Source organism: Zymoseptoria tritici, chromosome 1 (genome assembly GCF_000219625.1).
Source record: "Zymoseptoria tritici IPO323 chromosome 1, whole genome shotgun sequence".
NCBI classification, from domain to species: domain Eukaryota; kingdom Fungi; phylum Ascomycota; class Dothideomycetes; order Mycosphaerellales; family Mycosphaerellaceae; genus Zymoseptoria; species Zymoseptoria tritici.
The window spans coordinates 1,162,352-1,187,946 of NC_018218.1; the positions used below are offsets into that span (position 1 = coordinate 1,162,352).

The 25,595-nt window shown below is 50.5% G+C and overlaps 6 protein-coding genes across 6 annotated transcripts; 5 read left to right on the forward strand and 1 right to left on the reverse strand.

Annotated features, from left to right (window-relative positions):
- Positions 1–109: 109 nt before the first annotated feature.
- On the reverse strand, positions 110–1,062 carry MYCGRDRAFT_106870 (uncharacterized protein; the record flags this gene model as incomplete). Its single annotated transcript, XM_003857615.1, has 2 exons — positions 110–219; positions 272–1,062. The coding sequence occupies 2 exons, from the start codon at positions 1,014–1,016 to the stop codon at positions 110–112; spliced, it is 855 nt and encodes a 284-aa protein (XP_003857663.1).
- A 555-nt stretch (positions 1,063–1,617) lies between these two features.
- On the forward strand, positions 1,618–2,996 carry ARP2409 (actin-related protein, ARP1 class; the record flags this gene model as incomplete). Its single annotated transcript, XM_003855940.1, has 3 exons — positions 1,618–2,012; positions 2,085–2,892; positions 2,965–2,996. 3 exons carry the CDS (start codon positions 1,710–1,712, stop codon positions 2,994–2,996), a joined length of 1,143 nt encoding a protein of 380 aa, XP_003855988.1.
- A 1,343-nt stretch (positions 2,997–4,339) lies between these two features.
- On the forward strand, positions 4,340–5,387 carry MYCGRDRAFT_102108 (uncharacterized protein; the record flags this gene model as incomplete). The annotated part of the gene is made up of 1 exon (XM_003855941.1): positions 4,340–5,387. The coding sequence occupies one exon, from the start codon at positions 4,496–4,498 to the stop codon at positions 4,964–4,966; it is 471 nt and encodes a 156-aa protein (XP_003855989.1).
- An 823-nt stretch (positions 5,388–6,210) lies between these two features.
- On the forward strand, positions 6,211–9,243 carry MYCGRDRAFT_98235 (uncharacterized protein; the record flags this gene model as incomplete). The annotated part of the gene is made up of 2 exons (XM_003855942.1): positions 6,211–6,255; positions 6,307–9,243. The coding sequence occupies 2 exons, from the start codon at positions 6,211–6,213 to the stop codon at positions 9,241–9,243; spliced, it is 2,982 nt and encodes a 993-aa protein (XP_003855990.1).
- Positions 9,244–13,811: 4,568 nt separating this feature from the next.
- Positions 13,812–15,879, forward strand: MYCGRDRAFT_106874 (uncharacterized protein; the record flags this gene model as incomplete). The annotated part of the gene is made up of 6 exons (XM_003855943.1): positions 13,812–14,614; positions 14,664–15,395; positions 15,449–15,496; positions 15,554–15,605; positions 15,688–15,777; positions 15,832–15,879. 6 exons carry the CDS (start codon positions 13,947–13,949, stop codon positions 15,877–15,879), a joined length of 1,638 nt encoding a protein of 545 aa, XP_003855991.1.
- Positions 15,880–18,949: 3,070 nt separating this feature from the next.
- On the forward strand, positions 18,950–21,544 carry MYCGRDRAFT_34542 (uncharacterized protein; the record flags this gene model as incomplete). The annotated part of the gene is made up of 3 exons (XM_003855944.1): positions 18,950–19,594; positions 19,679–20,653; positions 20,798–21,544. The coding sequence occupies 3 exons, from the start codon at positions 18,950–18,952 to the stop codon at positions 21,542–21,544; spliced, it is 2,367 nt and encodes a 788-aa protein (XP_003855992.1).
- Positions 21,545–25,595: the final 4,051 nt, after the last annotated feature.

A 25,595-nucleotide genomic window follows, 5' to 3' on the forward strand; every position in this document is an offset into this window, starting at 1 on the left:
GCAGGCGGACTGATGAGGAGGAAAAGATGAATGCGTCTGCCATTGGGCGAGCACATGGTTGTTGACTATCTATAAATACCTTAGATAGTGTGTATTCTTGACATCTGTATCATAGCTTTGCGAATTTCGGCGTCCTCTTCTCTTTCTTCGAGAATAATGCGTCCTTCACGTCTTGCGTTTGTAGCATTGCTGCATTCCAAACAGCGACATAGTCCAGTCCTGTGAAGATGTCAGTCGTGCTGCTGGTCTGTTGCGCGAGCAATTTCCTTACCGTCTGCCACGGAGTGATCCCTAGAATAGTTGATCACCGCCTTGGTCGACTGCACAGCAATTGGACTCGCCGCCGCGATGTCCTTCGCCAGCACCATCGCCCGATCCAACGCCGCTTGCTTGCTGTCATATACGCCAGACACAAAGCCCATGGTCAAAGCCTCTTGAGCTCCGAAATCTCTCGCCGTCAGACATATGTCCTTGATCCATGACATGGGGACTTGGGTATGCGGAAGTCTGGTCAAAGTTCCAACATCGGCTGCAAGACCAATCGCAACTTCTCGGACGGAAAAGATGGTGTCCTTGGAGCAAATTCGGATGTCGCAACATGTTGAGATATCGATAGCGGCTCCGTAGCTGATCCCATGCATGACCGAGATGACGGGTTTTTCGCACTTCTCCACATCCGAGACGGGTTCCTGGATCTCCTTGATATGTCTTCGAAGATCCCACGCCTTCCTCGCGGTGTCCTTCTCGGCACCTGGCATACCTCCGCCGGTAAGTGCCCCCTGCGAGGCGGCGGTGATGTCCAGACCAGCTGTGAATGCTTTCTCTCCAGCTCCGGTGAGAATTATCACGCGGACATCTGGATCCACAGACAGTCTTCTGAATATGGCTCCAAGATCCGTGAACATTTGTTGCGTGAAGGCATTTAGCTTCTTGACCCGGTCCACTTCGACGACGGCAACGTACTCCACGGGTATGGAGACGTTGAAGAAGTCGTACTTCAAGGAGGAGGCCGACATGCTGTGTGATCGATGTGAACTACCTTGGACTGCTCTTGTCTCCTTGGTCTTCTCTCTGATGGGTTTTGTATTCTAGATGTGCTGACTCGAGATTGTAGACTGTAGATGTGGGAGACAGCCGAGGTGCTCTATCGGCCTAAGAAATTCGTCCACGACCGGCATCCTCCCAGTCTGGTACATGATCTATTGACCTGACATTGTGAATCTCATGCATTTCTTTCAGATGGTGCAAAACGGCACCCGGCGGATTGGAGCAAGGGAGCGAACACCCGGTCGCATATGGTATCTGACATCAAGACTGCCAGCAAATGGGCGGCCAGAGATGTTACGAGACTTGGAAGCTAGGTACATGTACTTTGTAGTTGGAGATGATCAGAGTACAGTGATCAGGATCGCAAGGCATAGATTGGCTCTTCAGACACCGCAGCAGCTCGTGGTGACATTTCCTCGCGGTGTTGGCTGCTCATGACCAGATGTTTTGTGCTTGAGCAGTGGTACCTGATTGTTGGGGGCCAAACTGGGTCGTGGAGAGTGCAGTCGGATTCAACCCTGAACTTTAAGGTCCCGTCCCAGACCGCGTATGATACAACAATCTCCAACAAAACACAGCACCATTCCACCGATCGACCAGCCTGAATGTCCCGAAGAACGCGATAGTCGAGCGTTCGTGGACGCGATAGGGAGCTCGAAATCATGAGCGATCTTCACAACACTCCGATCGTCATCGACAATGGCAGCGGCACCATCAGAGCTGGATACGCAGGCGAGGACTCACCGCGATGCTTCTTCCCTTCATATGTCGGCCGGCCAAAGCACATGCGTGTACTCGCGGGTGGATTAGAAGGCGACGTGTTCATCGGAAACCGCGCGCAAGAGCATCGAGGCCTCCTGAAGATCCGGTACCCTCTCGAACACGGCATTGTCACGGACTGGGATGACATGGAGAAGATCTGGCAGCACATCTACACCGACGAGTTGAAGTCACTGAGCGAAGAGGTATGTCGAGGCTGAGGTCAGTCGCCGATGGCTATGCTGTCACAATGGACATGAATTGATAACATGCTGAAGCACCCGGTCCTGCTCACGGAGGCACCTCTCAACCCACGCACAAATCGAGACACCGCCGCACAAATTCTCTTCGAAACCTTCAACGTACCCGCGCTCTATACCTCCATCCAAGCAGTGCTCTCCTTGTACGCATCTGGACGCACAACCGGAATTGTTCTAGACGCGGGAGACGGGGTCTCACACGCGGTGCCTGTATACGAGGGCTTCGCAGTCCCTAGCAGTATCCGGCGGATAGACGTGGCAGGAAGAGATGTAACAGAAGAGCTGCAACGGCTGCTGCGAAAGAGTGGGAGTGTCTTCCACACCAGCGCAGAGAAGGAGATTGTGAAAGCGATCAAGGAGAAGCACTCATACGTGGCTCTGGATCCGAAGAAGGAAGAGAAGGAATGGCAAAGTGCGAGCAACCGAGGTGGAGAAAGCAAGGTAGCGGAATACGTCTTGCCAGATGGGAGGAAGCTCAAAATTGGGCCTGAGCGCTTCCGAGCGGCAGAGATCCTCTTCGATCCTGAGCTGATCGGACTGGAATGGCCGGGACTCCACCAAATCGTCGTCGACTCCATAAATCGAACCGACATGGATCTGCGGAAAGCGCTCTTTGGCAACATTGTCCTGTCCGGCGGCTCCACCATGATCAAGGGGTTCGGAGACCGATTGCTGCACGAAGTGCAACGACTGGCCGTCAAGGATATGCGCATCAAGATCTTCGCTCCCCCTGAGCGATTATACAGCACCTGGATTGGCGGCAGTATCCTGGCGGGCTTGAGCACGTTCAGGAAGATGTATGTAACGATTGACGATTGGCACGAGAGTAAGTGATGATTCGATGAAGCCCATGGGTCTGACGATCGGCATGGACATGGTTGTGACTAACAACTTGCAGATCCGGACATCATCCATCAAAAGTTCACATAGAGTGAAAGAGATACCCCACAGCGGCTTTTCCAGCATATTGGACTGCACCCAAGTGGCTTCGTGTCTACTCCCTCGAAACCTCTGTTGTACTGCGCTCTGCGGCATTTGCTGACGACCCATTACGATGCGATTTCGTAATAGACGCCGGGTGTACGTAATTTGCGGAAGGGGTGTGTCCAACAAGGTACCGCGGACCTTGTCAGCAGTGAGACTTCTTCGAAACGATATCGTAGTCGTTGACTCAGAACACCAGCTGCGCTCGAAAGGCATGGAGGAGTGCTGCCCAGAAGTGCCTGCTATGACAAGGGGCGGAGGGGCGGTCTATGAAGTCTAGTCCTTCTCCTCGACTGACAGACTGATGAACCCCAGACAGACGCTAGATTGATTAGGGCACGCGGTACCTGCGGCGCCGAGATGTTTGCGGGGGGGGGCGACCGTTCCCGACGGTAAATCTGGGCTCCCGTTCGTGAAGACGATCGCAAAGTCTGCGGGCCTCTCTTCGTCGTTTCAGCAGTCAGCAGATTCGGCTCAATCTTGGTTGCGACGGTCACAATTCACACATCACGAGTCACAAGTCACACAGCGAACGATATCATCAACAGTAAACGCCATCGACCAGCAATGTGATGAATGATTCAACAATACGGAGCACGCCATTAAACGACCCACGTGTTCCTTGCCGTCTTATTCAGTCGAGGCCAGGAGGCTTGGGTCACGAGCGGAGTCGATCAGACCACGATGAACGAGTCCTTGTTGCGTGGCGTCAAAATGAGGAACAATCGTGTCAAAGCATGAGTTCTCATTACCCCTTCAAAATGCTTTTGGGTAGCGGCCCGCAAGTGCCGAGCTCCAGTCGAAGTCATGTGCCCTTGGCTTGAGCGGACAACGGAGACGAGCGACGGAACAGCCAACACTGTCGAGATTTTGAACGAGCAATGGCAGGCATTAGAAAGTGAGACGAACGTGAAAACAGTTGGAACATGATCGCCAGATCACAGAGAATGCCGCCCTGACCTCGAGATACAGCGTGGCAGACATTGGATGAAAAGTGAGAAGAGGCCTTGTGATGGACAAAGGTGATCGTGCCGGGCTTTGCTAAGCCGGGGTGCAAAATTTCAAAGTCAAAAAGACCAAGGCGTGGGTTCACCTGCAGTTAACGGTTAGAGCCCTTGGTCTTTGCAGACGTTTCCAGCCAAGGAGTATGGGCCGCGTGATGTGTTCCATTTTCATGACAGAAGACTCTGCAAGGCACAGACCAGACCGATGCCAACCGCAATGTGAACTACAAAGGTAGGCGGGCTTGCCACCATTTCCCTTCTCTGTTTCATCAAGCACGCGACAAAGAAAGAACTTTCCATTGTCCTCGCCACTCCACGATCGATTACCAACATATCTACTGCGGTTCCATATACCTCCTTGCCTGGCCATTACTCGACCAACATCTCATACACACCACGACAACACCTCATTAACCAACAAAGTCACACACAGCCACAACAATGCCGTCACTCTTCTCGGTCATCGAGCCACACCCATCCGTGTCCAAGACAGCCTACATCAGCGGAGGCATTGGCGGCGCTGGCAACTTCAGACGATACAAGGCCGAAGAAGTCACTCAAGGCTCAGATGCCACCGGCCCAGCATCCCGCGTTCCTCTCCAGAAGCAACCTAAGAAATACGTTCCGTCCGGCCGTGGAGGCGCAGGCAACATGTTCAGCCGCCATGAGGAAGGCATCTTCCAATTCGACGAGGAGATGATGAAGAGCCGCGACGCTCAGCAAGCACCCGTCTACCGCGTTGGCCGTGGTGGCGCCGGCAACTTCTACTCGGAACGCAAGACCTCCAGCCTTCGCAAGGACAGCACCGACTCCGGCGCATCATCCGACTCCGAGCGCGCGAGCATCCGAAACGTTCTCACACGCCAAATGAGCGGCGGTGTTCTCAGCATCTTCAGCCGTCGCTCATCATAGAGCGGCTCGCGCTTGCACCCGTTCGACTATACGACCTTTTGCGATTTGCTTCCTTGTTCCAACATTAGCGAGCTGGCCTGATTCTCGCATCCCCAAAAACCAAGCGTTGGCGCTGGCGGTGAATTCGACACCAAAATAATCATTTTTTGCATTTTCTGGAGAAAAGCGGCATGTTCTTGGGAACCTGCTATGGCGTTGTCATTGTTTTCTGGGAATGCATGGAGGCGAAGAGCCTATCAAAAAGTTTTGCTGTTTGATTTTACTTGAGCGACACGAGAGCAAAGATGTCTCGTGTATTTTTGTTAGCGAGTTCGACAACCGGCGAGGACGTTTTATACCCAGCGCCTCGTGGAGAGGGCAGCCTGCGCGGCTCGATAGCAGATTCAAACGTCTGTATCACTATATATTATGGAGATCAATGTTACCCATCGAACTCTCACAATGGCATTCGAAGCCAAATCCGGTGTCCCCCTGTCCTGTCTCAACAATCATTCTTGCGCCACGAAGGGCCTCTCTCCTGTGGTCTGCTTCTTTGATGATAACATGCGCGGTACTACGACGGTTACCTACACGCCTACCTCGCATGACCTGGTAAGATATTCACTTGTCGCGGCTCGCTAACTTGCAGGCATATCTGCGAAAATTGCCTGTACGACCAATATAGCATGTCTGCTCATCTATCTATACGCCTCCCTGCGTGCCTTCTACTCCATCCACATAAGTTGCACACACGCCTTCCCAAACGCCCTTGTTACGTGCTGTTCCAGTACGCCCATTTCATCAGGAGATTCGGGGAGTTGGGATCGGCCTCCTGTTTGCCGTTTTGAGGCCACGTAGTTCTCCTTAGAAGTCCTCGTCCCTGAGCTGAGACACGCGGAGCACCTGCATTGTTGACGCGCCCTACTGGGCAGTCTGTCTATACCTAAGTAGCTTGACACTGTTGTTCTGTTGTCCTGCAAACACTTGCATCCTTACCAAATAACCTTTTGTGAGGAGTCCAGACCATTCGCAGGGTAGTTCGACCGAATTACATCATTTCAGCAAACGCGGAAGTTCCAATTGTCCATTCTCCGACGGAACGCGCTGGCCGCTTACTTGTACTGTACCAACATTATCTCGGCCAGCGTTCCAGCCGTGTCCGTATACCCCGAGCGCATGACGATGCGAGGACGATAAAAGGGAATCGCAGCGGACCACCGAGCTTCCTACACTGAACGCGTCTGCGCATCAATACCACTCCCACCATGGCAGGGATTGAACAAATCATCGTTCACTCCAAGAGTTACCTGGTCCGCTGGATCCAGGTGCCGGACCAACACTCCATCAGCTGGTCACTGCAGGTGAAAAGAAAAGGCATCAACTTTGGCATCTTCAAACACCCAGGGACGAAGACCGACCTCGCGCCAAATCTACCATCGCAAGAGACTGTTGAGAATACTCAAGGACACATACCCTCGACGCCGGCGCTCGATCATGTCGCGCGACCTGCTTTGCAGTCGCGACGGAGTTCGGTGATCGCTGGCACAGTGGTGGAAAAGCTAGAGGGAATTGGCATGAAGTCTGTCGCATGGACAGGCAGATGTGAAGCGGACAAAGTGGCTATGGGTCGATACGATGTTCCGAAGGGCGAAGGAGGTACCTACGGCCTGGTGTTCGACAACACGTTCTCCAAGACCATTTCCAAGAATGTGACATTCGTCTTGATGACACATCCAACGGACACGCCGCCAAAGTCTGGACACCACCTCCACTATGCCCAAGCATTCACGAGCAATCCTAGCAGTGCCGTAGGATCTGGGTATACACCTTCGCTTGAACCAGTAACGGACTCGAACGAGTCCTTGCCGCACAGCTTAGGCCAACATCGCGGAGTGTTGGAAGACCCACGACCGCATTCAAAAGGGGGTCATGGGGTTGAGAGTAAGGGCATTGAAGGTTCAACATTCTACACTGGGATCTTGTACAAGAAGAGGAGAAAAAAGGGACAAGGTTTTGCAAAGCGATTCTTCTCGTTGGATTTCACGTCATCGACACTATCCTATTACCGGAACCGACACTCGTCCGCGTTGCGAGGCGCCGTGCCCCTGTCTCTGGCAGCGATCGGCGCGAATGAGAAGACGCGAGAGTTCTCCGTCGACTCTGGGGCAGAGGTGTGGCATCTGAAAGCAACCAACAGGAAGGACTTCCAGAGCTGGAGAGAAGCGTTCGAACGTGCGTCTACTACGGTGAATGCATCTGCGCCTGGCACCCCGGGGACTGCCATTCAGGCTTTCAGAACACAACAAGGCAGCTGGGTCGGCCCGCAGGAGCAGCACGAATGGGCGAGAATCGAGCAGCTGGTCAGCAAGGTATCTGGGACTAGGGACGCCGTACGTGGACTGGCCAAAGATACGGATAGAAAGGGCTCGCTCAGTACGGGTCTGGGCTTGTCTTTGCCTGAAGGAGGTAGCAATACACCCAGTCCGACGTCGAACGAAGCGCCATCACAGTATTTCCCCGACGTGGACGAGCGTGGCAGCCAGCGCAGGCCGTTCTGGAAGCGGACTGCAAGTGCAGAGAGAAGTCCTTCAGGTCTCTTCCGCAGAAGTGTCTCTGCGCAGCTCACGGTTCCGACAACCTCTGCCGTTCCCAGCTCGCCTTCGAGCGGAGGTAATCCGATGTTTCGACGACGCCCTAGCGGCCAGGCGCCGCAAGCTCTGATGCAGAACGAAGTGCATGAGAGATGCATGGCATTGTTGAATGATCTTGACAGCGTGGTGCAAGACTTTTCCACGCTGATCGCCGAAAGCAAAGCACGGCGCAACCCGCCCCAGCTCACGACTGGCTCGCGGCTTTCTATGGATTCCATCGACACTCAGGAGTTCTTCGATGCTGACGATGGCAGGGGACTGTCGCAGCTGCTATCGATCCGCCGTTCGAGCGAATTCGATGAGTTACAGGAAGAGAAACTGTTTGACGATGCGAGAGAGGCAGACTCGGACAGCAGCAGCGACAGTGGTGATGCACCCTCCGACTCAATCCTCTTTACAACGAACTCGGCATCTGCAAAGTCGCCCATATTTCCTGCCAAACCCGACAAGCTCACCCCTCTTCCTCTTCCTGGAGTGAAGCGCCGTGCCACCATCAAGCCCCCTAAGCAAGCGCCGCCGAGCATCATCGGCTTCTTGCGAAAGAACGCCGGCAAAGACTTGTCGACTGTCTCAATGCCAGTGACCGCGAACGAGCCTACTTCACTCCTCCAGCGACTCGCCGAGTCCATGGAATACGCGAACCTACTCGATGAAGCTGCTGCAGCTCGCTCCGAAGAAGAGCGCTTGATGTACGTGACGGCTTTTGCAGTTTCATATTTTGCGAACAGCCGCGTCAAAGAACGCGCAGTGCGGAAGCCGTTCAACCCGATGCTGGGGGAGACTTTCGAACTCGTGAGAGAGGATCTGGGTTTCAGATTCTTGGCGGAGAAAGTCTCTCATCACCCGGTTCGCATGGCGTGTCAAGCCGAGAGTCTCAACAATGGCGGTTGGTGCTACGCTCAGTCTCCTTTGCCTACACAAAAGTTCTGGGGTAAATCAGTCGAGGTTAACAACGAAGGCCGCGCCCGAGCTGTGCTGCACGCAGTGGGCGAACACTACTCGTGGAGTCAGGCGACATGTTTTCTGCGAAACGTCATCGCAGGCGAGAAGTATGTCGAGCCGGTGCAGACCATGACTGTTCAAAACGAGACGAACGGCATGCGAGCAGTCGCTACCTTCAAAGCAGGAGGCATGTTCTCCGGCCGTAGCGAGGAAGTCTCAGTCCAGCTCTTCGGCAGTCCCGCTCTGACTTCTGTGCTGCCGCTCGGCCTTGCAGGCAAATGGACCGAAAGCTTGAAGCGCACAGATACTGGCGAGACAATCTGGACGGTAGGATCGCTGGTACCTGACGCAGCGAAAGTCTACGGGTTGACCTCTTTCGCCGCCGCTCTAAACGAAGTCACTGAAGTCGAAGAGAACCACCTCCCGCCGACTGACTCTCGACTCCGTCCGGATCAACGCGCGCTGGAGATGGGCGACTCGGACAAAGCGGAGGCTCTGAAGGCGCGGCTGGAGGAGCGGCAGAGGGCGAGGAGAAAGGTATTGGAGACGCATGGCCACAGCTGGACGCCGCAGTTCTTTGAAAAGGTCGACGGGGATGTTTCTGGGGTGGAGGAGGAGGTTTGGGTATTGAAGAAGGACGATGGGTATTGGGCGAAGCGGGAGAAGTCGGACTGGAGTGGAGTGCAGGAGGTGTTTGAGCTTTGAGCGAGGGAATACTGGGTCGCGTGAAGAGAAGCTATACGACAGTGCCCTTACCTCCTATTCAGTACTGCGAGAGATGCTTGGAAAGTTCCGTTGTTTGACCGATCTATCTTCCAGACTACAGACAGCTTGTATGTGTGATGAGCTACAGACTGCAATGGCGTGTGATTGGCTTGCCTCAGCAACCTGGAAGCATGTCAGATCCCCATTTGCTTGCCGACCTCACTCCATGACGAGCCGGCCGAACCTACTTCCAGCATTCAACATGCTCAAGCATGGCCTTCATTCCGCAACCTTGTCGCAAGGTCCGCTGTTACCCCGGGCAAGTCCGCGCCGCCAGCCGTGACGGTTATGGCTATAATAACCCATCAGACATGTGTGTGCACCAGCCCTAACTCAAGACCCTCCGGAGGGCCCCAGTCCGTGCCCCTAGCTAATCATTAGTGTGCATCGCGACTCGCTCCCTCCGTCGCGTCCCTACTACAGGATACCTTACCGTCGCCGTCGCCGTCGCCGTCGCTGTTGTTTTAAGGGTAGTAGATGCAAAATTGAAGGAGTCTCTCGCGCTCTTATTAGCCATACGTTTACGCTAAGCCTAATCGAGAGGTTTTCTACTCTAAAAAGGGTTGTAGCTGCCTAATTAGGCAACTACAAAAAAACATCTACACCCCCTCCCTCCTTAATAACCTAACCTATCCCTCCCCTATTATATAAGAGGTAGGTCGCGCCGGGCTCGAACTAAACGTTACTATAAGGGCTAGTAAATAGAGGAGTAACTATTATATACTACCTTACTAACACGCCGGAAGAGGGTAGCTCCTTAATAAAAGGAAGGAAATAGTAATACTATATATAGCTAAGAGCGTTAAAACTAAAGGAGTTCTTAGCGCTCTAATTAGCCGAGCGTTTAATACCGGATTTAGTGTTTCTAGCTTCCGTACGAGTCGTTTGCGTAAGTAAGAGATATACGTAGAGCGTACTAGTAAATATCTACCTTTAGACTATAACTATCGTTCGTTTATTAACATTACTGTCCGTTTTGTTTATTACGGTATATCTATAATGCCCTTACTAGCCGGCGCCGTCGCCGCCGTTGCTCCTACCTTCCGTCGTTTCTTTAGTAGGCCCTTTACTATAGAAGGGCTAGCCTCCGGGTTGTGTTGCCCTCCTTACGCCGACGGTAGAGGTCGGTATAGATCGACTATTATAGTTACTATTTCTTCGACTATAACTATACCGTTCTTAGTAGTTATTATTATCTCGGTTACTACGCCGTCTACTATCGCCGTCTTCTTAGTCGTCTTCTTTATAGTCGTAGTTATAGTTGTCGTAACCGCCGCCGCCGCCGCTTCCTTCTACTTCTTTAATCGTCGCTTCTACTTCGTTATCGGCGGTAGTAGAGCTAGTATTACTATCGCTTCGGTAGATTCGACGGTAAGGTTAATATAAGGCCTACCCTTAACCGGCTCTAATTTAATATAATACTAGCTTAAGGGGAAGCCCTTAGCGAGTAGTTATTACGAGGGCTATAGTAGAAGCGGTTTATTAGGAAGTGCGATATTAAAGTGCTCTTATACTACGAGTCTTATAGCCTCTTAGCGCATATTACCGGCTATACGATAAAGCGTCTTAATCTATTGTTGCTATGTACGTTCCTTCTTATTATAAGAAGCGTTACGTCGCTCGAGCCCTACCTTAATCTTATATATAGCCTACTTAATGTCGTCGGTCGCTAAACGTACCGTAAGGCGGTAAGCTAACGGAGGTACGATGTTATACTTAATATCGCGTACAATATAGTATATTATCGCTATGTCGAACGCCGCTATGCCCTCGAACTTACCGCCGCTTATAAATATAAATAGCTACCGCTCTCTATGCTCTACTTTAATATAGTTTACTTACTTATAGTACTACTATATATAGGTATACGGAAGGTTGCTCTTACGGTAGATCTTATAGGTGCAACTTAAGTTATCCGTAAGCGGTTAAGGCTTAAAATAAGGCTACCTTAAGAGCTATATCTGTTTACTAATCTACTACTAAATTCGCTATAGAAATTAAGGTAGCTACTCGGTTAACTAGTACTTAGGATCTTTAGTTATAATAGGGTATATATAGTATCCTTTACGCTCTCGCTCGTTCTTAGTCCTTTAATCGAATTAAACGTACTTCTGCTCGTAATATATAGCGGCTCTAACGAGTGTAAAGTTAGCGGCTATTTAGAGCTTAGTGCCGTCCTTATAGGAGTTATATACGCCCTTAAGGGGGTTTGTTAATAGTACTTAAAGAAGGAGTAGTAAATGTATACGGAAGCATAGGGCCTAGAGTCTAATATTGTCCTTAAGCTCCTTCTTAATGTATTCTCGGCTATCCTTGTCGTCTATTAGCAAGAGGTTAAGCGCCTATTAAAGCGACTAGAGGTAGCCGGCAACTAACCTTCGAGTAACGATAGCTAAGAAGAGACATTAACGCACCTTCTAATAGTCCGTACCGCTAAACTTCCGCTTAATTGTACGCTATATATAGACATAGCAGAGTAGATAGACGACAACGTAGAGGCTATAATTACTATCGTCCTCGGAATTACTAGTAGGCCCGTCCTCGTCGCTAAATACTAGCTTTGCGGCTCGGCGTTTAGTAGTAGAATCGTCTATTATAAAGTAACGCGGACGCTAGCCTCTACGGCTACCTAACTATCGGATAATTCGCTTTAAGTACGTAGCGATAATGTTGCCGTCTTCTAACTTCGTAAGGAACTAAGCGTATAGTCGCTAGTAGCCGAATTTATCGCGAACTATTAGTATAAATAGGAACTAGCTATAGTAGTTAGTTTTGTGCGTAGAGTCTATAAGGGTAAGGTATCTACGGCGTATAAGGAGACGTATTCGTTCCGGACGAGCCTATACGATGCTATAAGCCGTATTACCGTCTGTTAAGCGAACGGCTATCCTTTTAGAGCATTTTATACCCTCTACGAAGCGAGAGAAGTTAGTAAATGTTATTTAAAGCTCGAATTTCTCGGAAGTTTTAAGAAATAGTCGAAGTTCTACTAGCGTAAACTAGCGTAGAATTCTAGAGTATTGTCGATTTTATAATTAGCTTAAATTCGCGGTCCGCGCGCGGCCCGCCTCCGAGCCGAAATTCTAGGGTCCTCTTAGCGACACCTTAAAACTTCTATAAATTGCTAGCTTTAAAATTAAAGCTCGGAATCCTCTTCTAAACGACTCGAATTCGAGCGCGTTTAAATATTAGTAGTCGTAAGGTAACGTCGAGAGTTATAATAGCCGAATTAGGTAGGTCTCCTTCTATATTAGGGCACTACTAGGAGCTCCCGGTGCTAAGTAATCTAGATTCGATACTAATCTTTAACTTCTTAACTTCTCGTTTTCTCGTCCGTAAAAACTTACCTTATTAACACTACTCCTTTAGCTCCTACTATTGCGCCGGCTAGTCCGTAATAGTACTACCGAGTTACGTATTAGGGAACATCTTCCGGTATATCGCACCTACGTTCTAGACGCACTTCCGCTTTATATAGAGCCTACTAGCCGCCTTAAAGACTACGCGAGCCTCGTTATTGTTCTATGCTTAAATGCTGTTCTATACTATAGTAGGTTTATAGCCCTTACAACACTAATAGCTAGCTAACTTTATAAGCGCTAAGCACCGCCGGAATAGGTCGAATTAGCGTATAGTACAGCTCTCGGTATGCTTAATACGGCTATTCCTTTAAGTGCGTTAGAAGTATATACTAATACTAGTTACGCCGTCGACGACGTACTCTTCGAACGACGCCTTTATACGAACCGGACAACTATATCTAGCCTTAATGCTCTTCGGATTCTTCTTCTTACCCTTACCCTACGTTGTACGCTATACATTAGTAAAGCTACACTTATACGTATGCACTAGGGTTCCGTCTTCTTTATAGCGCTAATCCTTACGTATAATAAGGTTGTCGATAAATAGCTCCGTCTCTTACTATCGCTATAGCGATATAGTAATTAGAGCCTCGAGTATAATAAACTACCGACGTAGAGTACTAAGACTATTAGCGTCTATGCCGGAGGGCAATGCTAATATACTATAGCCGGCTACGACGCTATTAATAAGACGCCGCTTTATACGCCGACGGCGCCGTATAATATGCTCGTTCTCGTTAGTACTAGACTTAACCTTAACCTCTACCTTAGTGCCGGTGCGCGGCGGAGCGGCGTGTATTATAGCCTCTAGCAATAGTAGCTGCTCTAGCAACGTAGCGTTAAACTCTTATAGAAGCGCGATATCCGTAATATCTATAGCCTAAGCGTCTATAGCTTAAGGGGGGCGGCGGCGGCAGCGGCGGCGACGGCGACGGCGACAGCGAGGGTAAGCGACAGTAAGGTGTGAACGCGATAGTAAGACGCGTGTGAACAACAACAACAACACCATTGCCAAGGTTGACGCTATGAACATGACTAATTCCGGAGGGCTGTGCACCGACATGGCTGATGGGTTATTATAGCCACGACCGCCGTGATGATCGCGACATCTCACAAAGGCAAGTCCGTTTTGTTTGCTTTGCTAGCTGCACCGATCTCTTGGTGTTCTGCTTCTTATCGTCGCTTGATCAAAAGCTTGGGTCTCGCTCATTGCTTGATCGCGTGCGTCCCTCTCTGGCACTCTCGCTTCCTGCATTCTGCTTTGTGCAGCTACTCGCAATCATGCGATTTCTCTCTTTCGTTGCCGCGAGCTGTGCGCTTGCAGACGTTGCTCTCGCAGGCGGAGATGCAAGACATGTACGCAAGATAACTTCACCAAATATGGAACGGAGGAAACGGGCAGCACGCTCAGTGCCCAGGGATGTGTCGACTTCGAATTCTGCGGCGGAAACGACGTACATCATTCCACAAACGGCCCAGACCGACAAGTTCAAGGTCAATGGCTCAGCGATCCCGAACGTGGACTTTGATATTGGTGAAACGTACGCCGGACTGCTCCCTATATCACAGGACGAAGGTGCAGGAGAGCTGTATTTCTGGTTCCATCCTTCGGCCAACGAACAAGCGGACGACGAAATCTTGATCTGGCTGAACGGTGGACCGGGTTGCAGCAGTCTGGAAGGATTGCTTCAAGAGAATGGCAAGTTCATCTGGCAGTATGGAACGTACAAGCCGGTCGAAAATCCATACAACTGGGCGAACTTGACCAACATCGTCTGGATCGAGCAACCTGCAGGCACTGGGTTCAGTCCGAGAGGCAATACGCCGAACGCTACGAACGAGGTCGAGGCTGCCGAGCAATTTCTCGGCTTTTGGAAGAATTTCGTCGACACATTTCAGCTGCACAACCGCAAGGTCTTTCTTACTGGAGAGTCCTACGCTGGACAATAGTATGCTTGCCTCGCTGTGCTTGCTGCTACAATTCACTGACCTGTTTAGTGTTCCCTACATCGCGGACGCCATGCACAACGCCACTAATACGACGTATTTCAATGTCGATTCGATCATGATCTACGATCCATATATCACATACGATGTTGTGATGAACGACATTCCGGCCGTGCCATTTGTAGACTACTGGGCTAAGCTGTTCAATCTGAACAATACCTTCATGGACCATCTCCATGAGAAGTACGAGTCCTGCGGCTACAAAGATTTCATGGACCTGGCCATGACGTTCCCACCCAACGGCACGCTTCCAACGCCACCCGACTACTTGGGACAGGATGACAGCTGCAGACTATTCAACGAGATTTATAGCGCCGCCATCCTGGTAAACCCTTGCTGGGACATGTACCAAGTTGCCACGACTTGTCCCCTTCTCTGGGACGTGCTCGGCTATCCCGGTACAATCGGCTATCAGCCAGAGGGCGCAGACATCTACTTCAACCGGACAGACGTGCAGAAGGTCATCAATGCTCCTTTGCAAGAGTGGCAGGAATGTATTGATGGCGTACTGGATGTCGACAACGACAGCCCTGCGTCGGGCCTGAGTGTGCTTCCGAGAGTGATTGAGAAGAACAAACGAAGCATCATCGTCCACGCGGAGCTCGACTTTAAGTTGATCTTGAACGGCACGATCATGGCAATTCAGAACATGACCTGGAATGGCGCTCAGGGATTTTCTAAGCCACCGTGTGACTGGGAGGACTTTTATGTGCCATACCATGAGTAGGTTGAACATGGTGTTGATCAGGAATAATACGAGCACTGACCTGTGGCAGGGAATTGAATCAAGGGTCGCTCGCCGGAGCTGGCAATTTTGGAAAGTGGTAAGCATCTTGGTTGGTTCTGCGATCGGACGACAGTGTTACTCACGTATGGTCCAGGCACACTGAGCGAGGCCTGACCTTCTCTACAGTGGTACTTTCAGGACACATGGTAAGTTGGCCGGCGGGCAAAGGGCTCTGCAAGAGCACACCTCGTCCGAGACTTTGCTGACACGTCCATGTTCCCTTCCCAGGTCCCCCAGTACGCTCCATCTGCAGCGTATAGACAGCTCGAGTTTCTGCTGGGCCGCATTGAAGACCTCTCGGTGGTTTCGGATTTTACGGTCAGTGCCATCGCAGCTATGGTGGGTGACAACATTTGCTGACTGTGAGTGTAGACTCAGACGGGTGATTTTGGGAACAACGCTACGATCGCGATGTACTGATGTGCTCTCTCATGAACTGAATGATCAGCCGAGCTACAATAATTTTGGGAAGAAGAGATTTGGAACTCGTCGTCGAAAGTGATATATCATAGAAATCGACAACGCAAGAATGGAACCTTTCGTCGGCCAAAAGTTGAAGGTGACGTCACAAGCGTCGACGCGAAATTTACACGAGAAAGTAACCGAGATGGAGTCTGCTCTTGATCCTACCTTTACTTACCACTGCATACACACATCGCATCAACGTCACCCACGATCTGATACTGCGCTCGAGAATACGACAATGATGACAAACACACACGCTCCTCATGGCTCCTCGATTTGTGAAGGGTCAGCCAAAGCAGGTCCCTCGTGAAAATGCCCCTCCTTCAACGCCTCGACGGCCGCCCATCGCACCGACACGGCCAGCTGCAGTGCTGCAGTCGACACCAGGACCGAGTGCAAACCATTTCGCTCGCACGCCACACTTCACGTTCGGGAGAACACCACAGTCAACTCAAGGAGTGCGACCACCGTCACCCCTTAAATTGAATCCCGTCCAGGCTCTTCGGACTTCGAACAAGCCGGCTGAAGATGTCGACGATGCTCGCAACGGCGAAGACGAGGAGATGCTTGATCATGAGCAAGCGTTCGCCATTCCTACTACCGAACTTCTCCATCGCGATACGGACGAGCGACTCGACTTGCCTTTCTCACCCAAACGCAGGAGAGTGGACGAGGTCCGCAGTACCGGTGAAGCAGCACGCATGTCTCCTGGGAGGCCGACATTTCAGCACCCAACAACTCACGCAGCTCGCTTGACTGCTGCCACCCCTCACTTTGTACGGCCTCAAAGTATAGCTAGCTCGGCAGCTGGAGATGGCACCGCAATTCGTCGTCCTGCGTTCCTTCGATCATCAGTCGCACCATCCGAGCAGGAACCACTGCCTGATGCATTCTCGCCACACAGACGTGGAGAGAAATTTGTTCCGGGAGGCATGGCGGCCTCTCTTCAGCAATGGGTCGTCGAGGCCGGTCAGGCTGCCATGCAAAGTCGAAAAGGCTTTGGCTATCTGCGGGGTGAGGAATACGTGTTGAGAGCCACGATTGTGTCTGTGAGTACCGCCGGCTCGCCTCTTCTCGCACGCGGCAAGCAGGTAGATGGTACCGAGGTGAGTTCTCGCCCGCCACGGTTCGATACGACATTCGCGCCCATCCACTAATCATATTTGTCTATTTCTACCAGATCAGGCTGTTACTTGTGATGGGTAGCAGAAAGCCAGGAAGCGTCTCGGCTGGAAGTACCGTTGGTGTGCGCGCTCCCACATGGCAGATACTGATCGGCGGGGTTGACTGTACCGTCGGCGTAGACTGGAGGCTGCTGTAGCAAATGAAATCCATTGGCTGCCATCATTGTCATCCTGATCGCTGTCATATCTTCAAAAATGTGATTAAAGTTCTCGTAGACTAAGGCTGCCAAGCCGACACGGTCGCGTTTGCCTGACGTGGGTCGTGTAGTGCACTTCACTTCAACTCTTCAAGTGCTCCAGCTTCTCTTCTTAATTCCACTTTCGCCTGACAATACTTCACCCGCATGAACAGCAAACGGACTCTCCGATGCTGCAGATTGCTGCGCATGACCGCTGAGGTCGAATTGTTTGCCACCCGAAGCCGCCGTGCAGCTATCCGCCCGGCTGCGTGCTAATTGCGCTCAGTCACGATGGAGACGTCCATAGCACTGCTGCCGGATTCGGCGAGTCTGGAAGACATCGACGAAGAACTCGCCTTCATCTCGGTACTTGAGGACAGTCTGGACCCCGGCGCCGACGATTACGACGAGAAACGTCGCGAGCACGAATTCTGCAGGAGGCACTACGAGCGAATGATAGAACGTCTGCAGGCGAATGTGGAGAGTTCTGGTGAGGGGCACAGTGCGAAGAGTCAGAACGGCACCCAAGCTTCACTTCACTCGGCCGGCAACGACAATCAGCCGCCAGACCGCGATAATTGGTGGCGATCCGCGATGGAATCTCGGGCTGACGGCAACGCCGGCACTTCCTTCAACGCCGCTTCGAACTCGCATACAACACCTTCGCACGGCATTCAATTCGGCACACCATCCAATCTGATGAAGAGGCCCATGCCAAATTCGTCGTATCTGAACACAGAGCACGCCACGAAGCGACCCACTCCAGACCCGTCCAACGCGGGCACACCAGCATCATCAAGTGGCTCATCCGAGCTTAATCTTTCACGAGACGCAAGTGCATCACAATTCGACAAGTTCCGCGCTCAGCAAGCCGCCGCGGAAGCAGCAGCAAGAAGACGGCGAGAGGCTGAGGCAGCAGATGCGAAATTGGCTGCTGATCTTTCACGTGAACTGAGCGCCTCGAAACCGTCGGCCTTTGGTCCTTCATCATCATCATCGAGATCTGCGTTTCAGACGACGCTCAAACACGGCGGCGGTGGTTATCATCGGCCAGGTCCTGTCAAACAAGAATCGTCTGTCAAACAAGAATCATCTGCGATGCCAGATCCGCAATACGTCTATGGGCAACCCTCTCAGCCATTGTATCGTCACCAAAGCGTGGCCCGCCCCAGTCCCTCGCAATCCATCAAGCCCGAACCAGGCATTCTGCAGACTCAGCACGTTGCTCAAAGACCTCGCCAGCCGACCGCTGTTGTGGACCTCACTGGTAGTGACAGTGATGAGGACGTTGCTGAAGTCCGACAAAACATTCTCAACCCACAACAGCGCTCGTCCTTCGCTCCAGCGAGTCAGTGGTCCGGCAGACCACTCCCAACGATGCAAATGCCAGGCGCATTTCCTTCCTCGAGTGGGACTAACCATCCTCTCAGCAATGGATACCATGTTTTTGGCTCGCAGAACCCTCGCGCGGGATACAGTGCGCCATACAGCCAGGGTCTCATCGGCCAGGCCACGAGTGGTTTGCAAAGTGCCGTCAGCGGCATCGGGAGCCACATGCGCCAGCTTCAAGACATTCTTGGAGGCAGTTCCGCGCGACCGATGGCTCTTGACGACAGTGACGACGATGAGGTGTTATTCCGTGGCGCCCGACAGATCCCAGGAATGGGTGGTTATGCTGGCAATGAACACCTGTACAACACCCGATACGACCAGCTGGCAGCTTACGATCCGACTCAATCCAAGGAAGAGATTCAGGCCCTGCTGAACAACATTCGTCCCGATGAGGACATGCCAGCACATTTGCGCGTCCAAACTCCGGCTGACATGTCGGTGAACCTTCACAAGTATCAAGAGATGGGACTGACGTGGTTGACAAATTGCGAAGAAGGCTCGAACCAGGGTGGTATTCTGGCAGATGACATGGGCTTGGGCAAGACGATTCAAATGCTTTCTCTCATGGTTACGCACAAGTCAGAGGATCCGCGCTGCAAGACGACACTCATCGTTGCGCCGGTGGCGCTCATGAGACAGTGGAAACAAGAGATCCAGGACAAACTGAAGCCAGGCCGCGCCGCCCTGACTGTCTTCACCCACCACGGCACCAAAAAGGCGAAGAGTTTTCAAGAGCTTCGGACTTACGATGTGGTGTTGACGACGTACGGTAGTCTTGCTTCCGAGCTGAAGAAGATGGAGAAGTTCCACTTGCGAAAGGTGCAATATCCTTCCGCGCGCCCATATCCAAAGGAGCAGTGCGTCTTTCTCGATCCAGATGCGAATTGGTATCGAGTCGTTCTGGATGAGGCTCAGGTACGTTGTGAGATGCTCTGCTTTTCAGCACCTGCTCTCCATTGATCCATCCATCTTGTGACTCACGAGCTAACAGTTGTTCAGTGCATCAAGAACAAAGGTACCCAGGCTGCGAAAGGCGCTTGTATGCTACGAGCGAAGTACCGCTTTTGCGTCACCGGCACACCAATGATGAACAACGTGGAAGAGTTGTTCTCTTTGGTGCACTTCCTCCGCATCAAGCCATACTGCACTTGGGAGAAGTTTCGCCTCGACTTTGTGACGCCGCTGAAGTCGTCCGGGGAAGATACCAAGGGTCAGGCCATGCGGAGACTGCAAGCGCTTTGCAAAGCCATCATGCTACGCCGCACGAAGAAGAGCACGTTCGAAGACAAACCGATCCTGGTCCTGCCGGACCGCAAGACCGAGGTCGTCAATCCCGAGTTTAATGACGACGAGAAGGGCTTCTACCAAGCACTTGAAACGCAATCGCAGATTACGTTCAATAAGTACCTGCGAAAGGGCACAGTCGGCACCCAGTACTCTGCAATCCTGGTTCTCCTGCTTCGCTTGCGTCAAGCCTGCTGCCATCCCCATCTGATCAAGGACTTTGGCGTCGAGGCCGCGGCTGACATGAGCGAAGAGCAAATGGTCGAATTCGCAAGAGAGCTTTCCGACGCGGTCGTGGCACGCATCAAAGAGACCAACGGTAATTTCGAATGTCCAGTGTGCTACGATGTGACTCCAAACCCGGCGATCTTCATCCCATGCGGGCACGATACTTGCTCCGAGTGCTTCACTCGGATCGCCGACCCTGCCAACGCACTCCAAAACGGCGAAGAAGCGACGCATGTCCGCTGCCCGAATTGTCGAGGCAATATCGATCCGAAACGTCTGACTGACTACAACAGCTTCAAGAAGGTTCATCTGCCTGAGATTGCCGCGGAGGACGCCGCGAACGGCGATGCTGTCACCGAGCAGAACGACTCTGACTCTGATGACAGCGATGACAGCAGCTCGGAGAGCGAGTCTGATAGTGATGACGACGGAAGCCTGGGTGGCTTCATCGTTAATGACGATGTCGAGGATGACGAAGAGGACGAGAATGACGAGAACGATGATGATATGATGCACCGTAACGGAGTGAAAGCTGAAGATCGCGGCGAAGGCGTCGCCGGTCCTTCCACTGCGTCCGGGCGAAAGGCGAAGAGCAAGAGGAACAAGAGCAAGAAAGGCAAGGGCCGAGACAAGGGGAAAGGCGAAGGGAAAGGCAAGATGCCGAAGAAGAAGGTGAAGTCTACCAAGACGCTGGCGGAGCTCAAGAAGCTGTCTTCGCGCAGCAAGGAGCACAAGAAGAAGTATCTGAAGAAGCTTCGCAAGAGCTATGTTGGCTCCGCCAAGATTGACAAGACCGTGGAACTCCTCAAGGGAATCATGGATGATCCGGAAGGCGAAAAGGTCCTCATTTTCAGCCAGTGGACCTCGCTGCTCGATCTGCTGGAAATTCCGATCGACGACGCCGGCTGGGGCTATCGTCGCTACGATGGCAGCATGAGCGCTCCAATGCGTGGTGACGCCGTCGACGACTTCAAAGACGCCAAGAAGGACGTTCGCATCATGCTCGTCTCCCTCAAGGCCGGCAACGCTGGTCTTAACTTGAACGTCGCCAGTCAAGTCATCATCCTCGATCCCTTCTGGAATCCCTACATCGAAGAGCAGGCCATCGACCGTGCGCACCGCATCGGGCAATTGCGGGAGGTCGTCGTTCATCGAGTCTTGATCGAGGAGACCGTGGAGGATCGGATCATCGCACTGCAAGAGAAGAAGCGCGCTCTGATTTCCGAGGCGCTCGATGAGCAGTCTGGAGCAAACGTTGCTCGGCTGGGTGTGCAAGAGCTGGCATACCTTTTCGGCGTGACGCATGACCCTTCGCAGCGTGTTAACTACACGGCGCGTCAGAGCAGGCGTTAACAAGTATGGGCGGACGATGAGCTGGTGTTATTCACATGTGGCATATTACGGGAGCAAGGTGGTATCGAACATATGGTGCAGTGATGATGACATACGGGCGTTGATGGAGTTTAGGAAATAGAGATACCCGACAGCGACTGTCAGGGCATCGTCCCACAGTGTATTAACTTCAACATTTTCGCATTCCCCGACAACTTTAGCAGCTGAAGCAGGCGGCGCGGTGACAAGAATGCAGAATGATGATGCACGTATTTGGGGCGAGAGAACTAGTTCCGTCCGGCTGATCCGAGAACATACAGTAAGGGCCAGTCCGGTAGACGAGTGGAGTGAAGATAAGTGAAGTGAACGCTTGGGCCTACTAGGTTGTCTCTATTCTGCGCTGCGTACGGGCAGTAACGGGCACGGACAGCAGCATAACTTTCTATAAATTTGACAGGCCTGTTGCGCTAAGTACTTAGGTTTTATCTAGCTCCCGTCTCGCTTAACGCTCTGTTTTGGGTAAAGCGGGCTTGAAAAGCGAGTAAGATCTCACGAAATCTTACTTCTGCTCCGGAGCAGGATTCAAAGTTCACTCACGCGAGGCAATAGCGCATTTTCGTAGGCCAAAGCGTCCACTTCACTTATCTTCACTCCACTCGTCTACCGGACTGGCCCTAAGACGCGTGCGGCCGACGGAATCGAGTACTGACGCAGTCCACTCGCACTCGGTGGGTGTAGCTGACCTCACAGCGCTAAAATCTCGGTAAATCCGCGCTAAACGCGGGTAACATCCGTACTTGGATGCAAAAAAATTCACTATAAGCCGAGCTTCCCGAGATCCTCCCCCTTACTGTTACATTAACATTATTACCGACATCGCACATTCTATTACCTACATTATAATATAGCGGCATAGTGTCCTTATAATCTATTTCTTGTCTCTCGAAACCTATAGAACCCTACGGCCTATTAGGTTATCGAGTAACAACAAGCCGCGGCATTATAAGACTTCGGCAGGTAGGTAGAAGGGGTCGTAAATGTAACTTAACGTTATAGCTAATGTTACTCTAGACATTATCTATAAGGTTACGCGCGATATTATAGCTAATTTCGATAAATAGGGACGTCGAATCCTATACTACCTCTCCGAACGTATACGTACCTTTAAGATTAAACATTACGTTCTAATTCCCGAATATCTAAGAACCGCACTATATAGCATCGGCTATATTATCGATATACGAGCAATCCCGGACATCCGACTAGCTATAGACAAGATTATCCTAAAGGAGATCTAGGGCGCGGTATAGACATTATCGATAAGATTAGCAATAGGGTTAGGGGTAACCTTACAGTTAATGCTATTACTAACATCGCTAGATCTAATATGCGAACAAGCGGATTAAAGGTCCGCATATGTCGACAAGCCCTTTCCTTAGAAACGCTCGTGTCCTTCGACTTATAAAATAGTGTAGTAGTATTAAACACTACGAGCATATCGTGCTAGAGGTTATTAATCGATTCTACTCGAATGTAGACGAGCAAGAGTAGATGTAGTACCGAGCTATCCGTAACTAACAGGGTACTACCGTATATAAGGCTATAGATAACCGCGTACGTACTAACATCGAATTTACTACGATTTATAACCGTTTTTAAAACTCCTGTGCATGTACGCCTTATCTAGCGACCTGTACGATAATTTTCCGATAGGATATAATACCGGTAAGATTATCTATACTGTCCCGGCTAATATTATAGCTAAGCACCTAGATGTTATTATAGAACGTTCTTAACTACTTTAGCGCTTCTATCTAGTGTATCTACTACGACTACTATACAGCACCTCTATATATGTATAAGTAGTTTACGCCGAATAGTTACTTTAGTCTTAATCGATTCGACGAGCTCTTTAATAATCCTTATGCCGTTATACTACCGGTAGACGAGTGCTATACCTATAAGGGCAACTAGTGCCGGAGATTTATATGCGGTAAGCTTATTAACTAGGTTATCGATTACATTATGTGTAAGAACATCGCTGTTATTACTAATAGCGTTACTTATAATAATACCGCCGACCTTAGTAGCGACCTCGCTAATAAGATTATAGGAAAGTATTATCCTACCGGTGTTAGCTAATTTGTTTAATAACGAGTGCTATATTAAGCAAAATTTATATAGCTAGTGCTACTCGACTTTAATAGAACTCTAACGATAGTTCTCGTTGCGGAAGGGATATATAACTATCCTTTAAATAGCCTAAACAAGCTGCCTACGTAGATCCGGAACGAGATCTAGAACGTTTTGCTTAGGACAAGGGACCTAACCTTAACAACAAGTATAGCATTATCGGCGAGATTATGTATAGCATTATAGCTAATATTATTAGACAAATTTAGAGTTAACCCTCTCGTAAAGGCGTAGATTAAGTTATATAATGTCGAAACACTAGAGGATGTTTATAATGCTTTAAACTACAATAATATCGTAGGTAGCATAATCCGTAAGATAAAGGTCCTTATATAGCCGGGTAGCTAGTCGGTGCAAACCCTATACTAGGTTTAAATAGCAGAGTAGGAAAAGCTAGCCGATAAGGTAAGATTAACCGTAATATTATGCATAACCTTATCGCCTAGCTTACGGGTAACCTTAGCAATACCTCCGCAACATCTAGTATAGCGATAACCTCGAGTAATAGATCGTTATGTGCATGTTCGACGATTAAGCTTAGATCTAGGCTAGTTTAACCGCTTTCGAGATCGATATAACGTTTAAACGTCTCGAACATCGTATTACCTAAGATAACGAGGTGCTCTTTATATACGAAGGCGAAAGCAACTATAGTAAGATAACCTATAGCCTTATGCATAACCTCGGTAATAATGTTACTCGTAAGGTTACTAATTCTTTTCTAGTTTTCCCTCTTTGTCGCGTATATAGAAACTTCCGTAGGGACTAATTCTAGCGACGGCTATTCTATTATGTCTTCGATATACTTACCCGGGTCCTTAGTAAGGAGCGGATTTATTAGCAGCATATCTACGGCCGGGGCTTTGCGTATATTAAGAGCGACTAGTCCGGAGAGCAACATTTAGGTAGGTAATATTAAGGATACCCTCGCTAATAATCCTTTCTATAATCCTATCTATAACCTTAGCCGTAAGCTTATCCTTTAGTACCGTCCTAATATAATAGTAGGACTTAGTTAATACCTCGAGGATATTAAACTCCCTAGTTAAAACCTTACTAGAGACTAGCGAGAACATCTACAAGATGTTCTTATAATATGCCGTATTTACTTCTTTCGCAATATCGACGAGAAGTTCGGTAAGAACCTAGCCCTTCGGGAAGCTATTAGCTAGATAAAGTTACTTACGACAGTAGTAACATAGGAAGAGTATTTGTGAGGATCCCCTCACGTGAGCGCAGTCTGGCCTCATCTCCCCTAAGCTAGGCTAACCTGGTTTCGAAGAACACAACAACGAGCTATCCTGGTTACGAAGAGCGTAATAGCGTACGGATTAAGGCAGTCCGATCTAGCTTGCCTCTTAATGCCTAACGATAAGGATCGAAGGGCTACGAAGGGACAGACGATCCTGCTTATAACGAGAGAAGTAAAGGATAGGGGAATAGAACCTAGTAGTAGCTATGTATATAGCGAAGGAGGCTCTCCTCCTCTATTCCCTCCTTTAACGAATCGAGTCTTTACATTCTAAAACCTATTGTTCGATACTTCCCTACTTTAGTCTTTCCCTACCTTATTACGAGGTAATCCTAATACGCGATTCGTTTAAACTTACGTACTACGGTATCGAACCCCCGATCGATATAGTACCTAAGGCTACTCGCAGACGCGAGGAATCTCCTTCCGACACCTCTGCTCGCTAGTAGGGTGCTATACTAGCCGCTAAGTCCGACGCGGACGCTGCCGCCCGCTAGCTAAGCGCTACCTCTATCGCGGAAACCGTAGACGATGCCGGAACGACCTAGGAAGGCACCGACTCGACTACTTAGGCTAACCTAGTTTAAGGGGACGTACTAACCCGTAAGAAACGGAACTAGGAAGCCT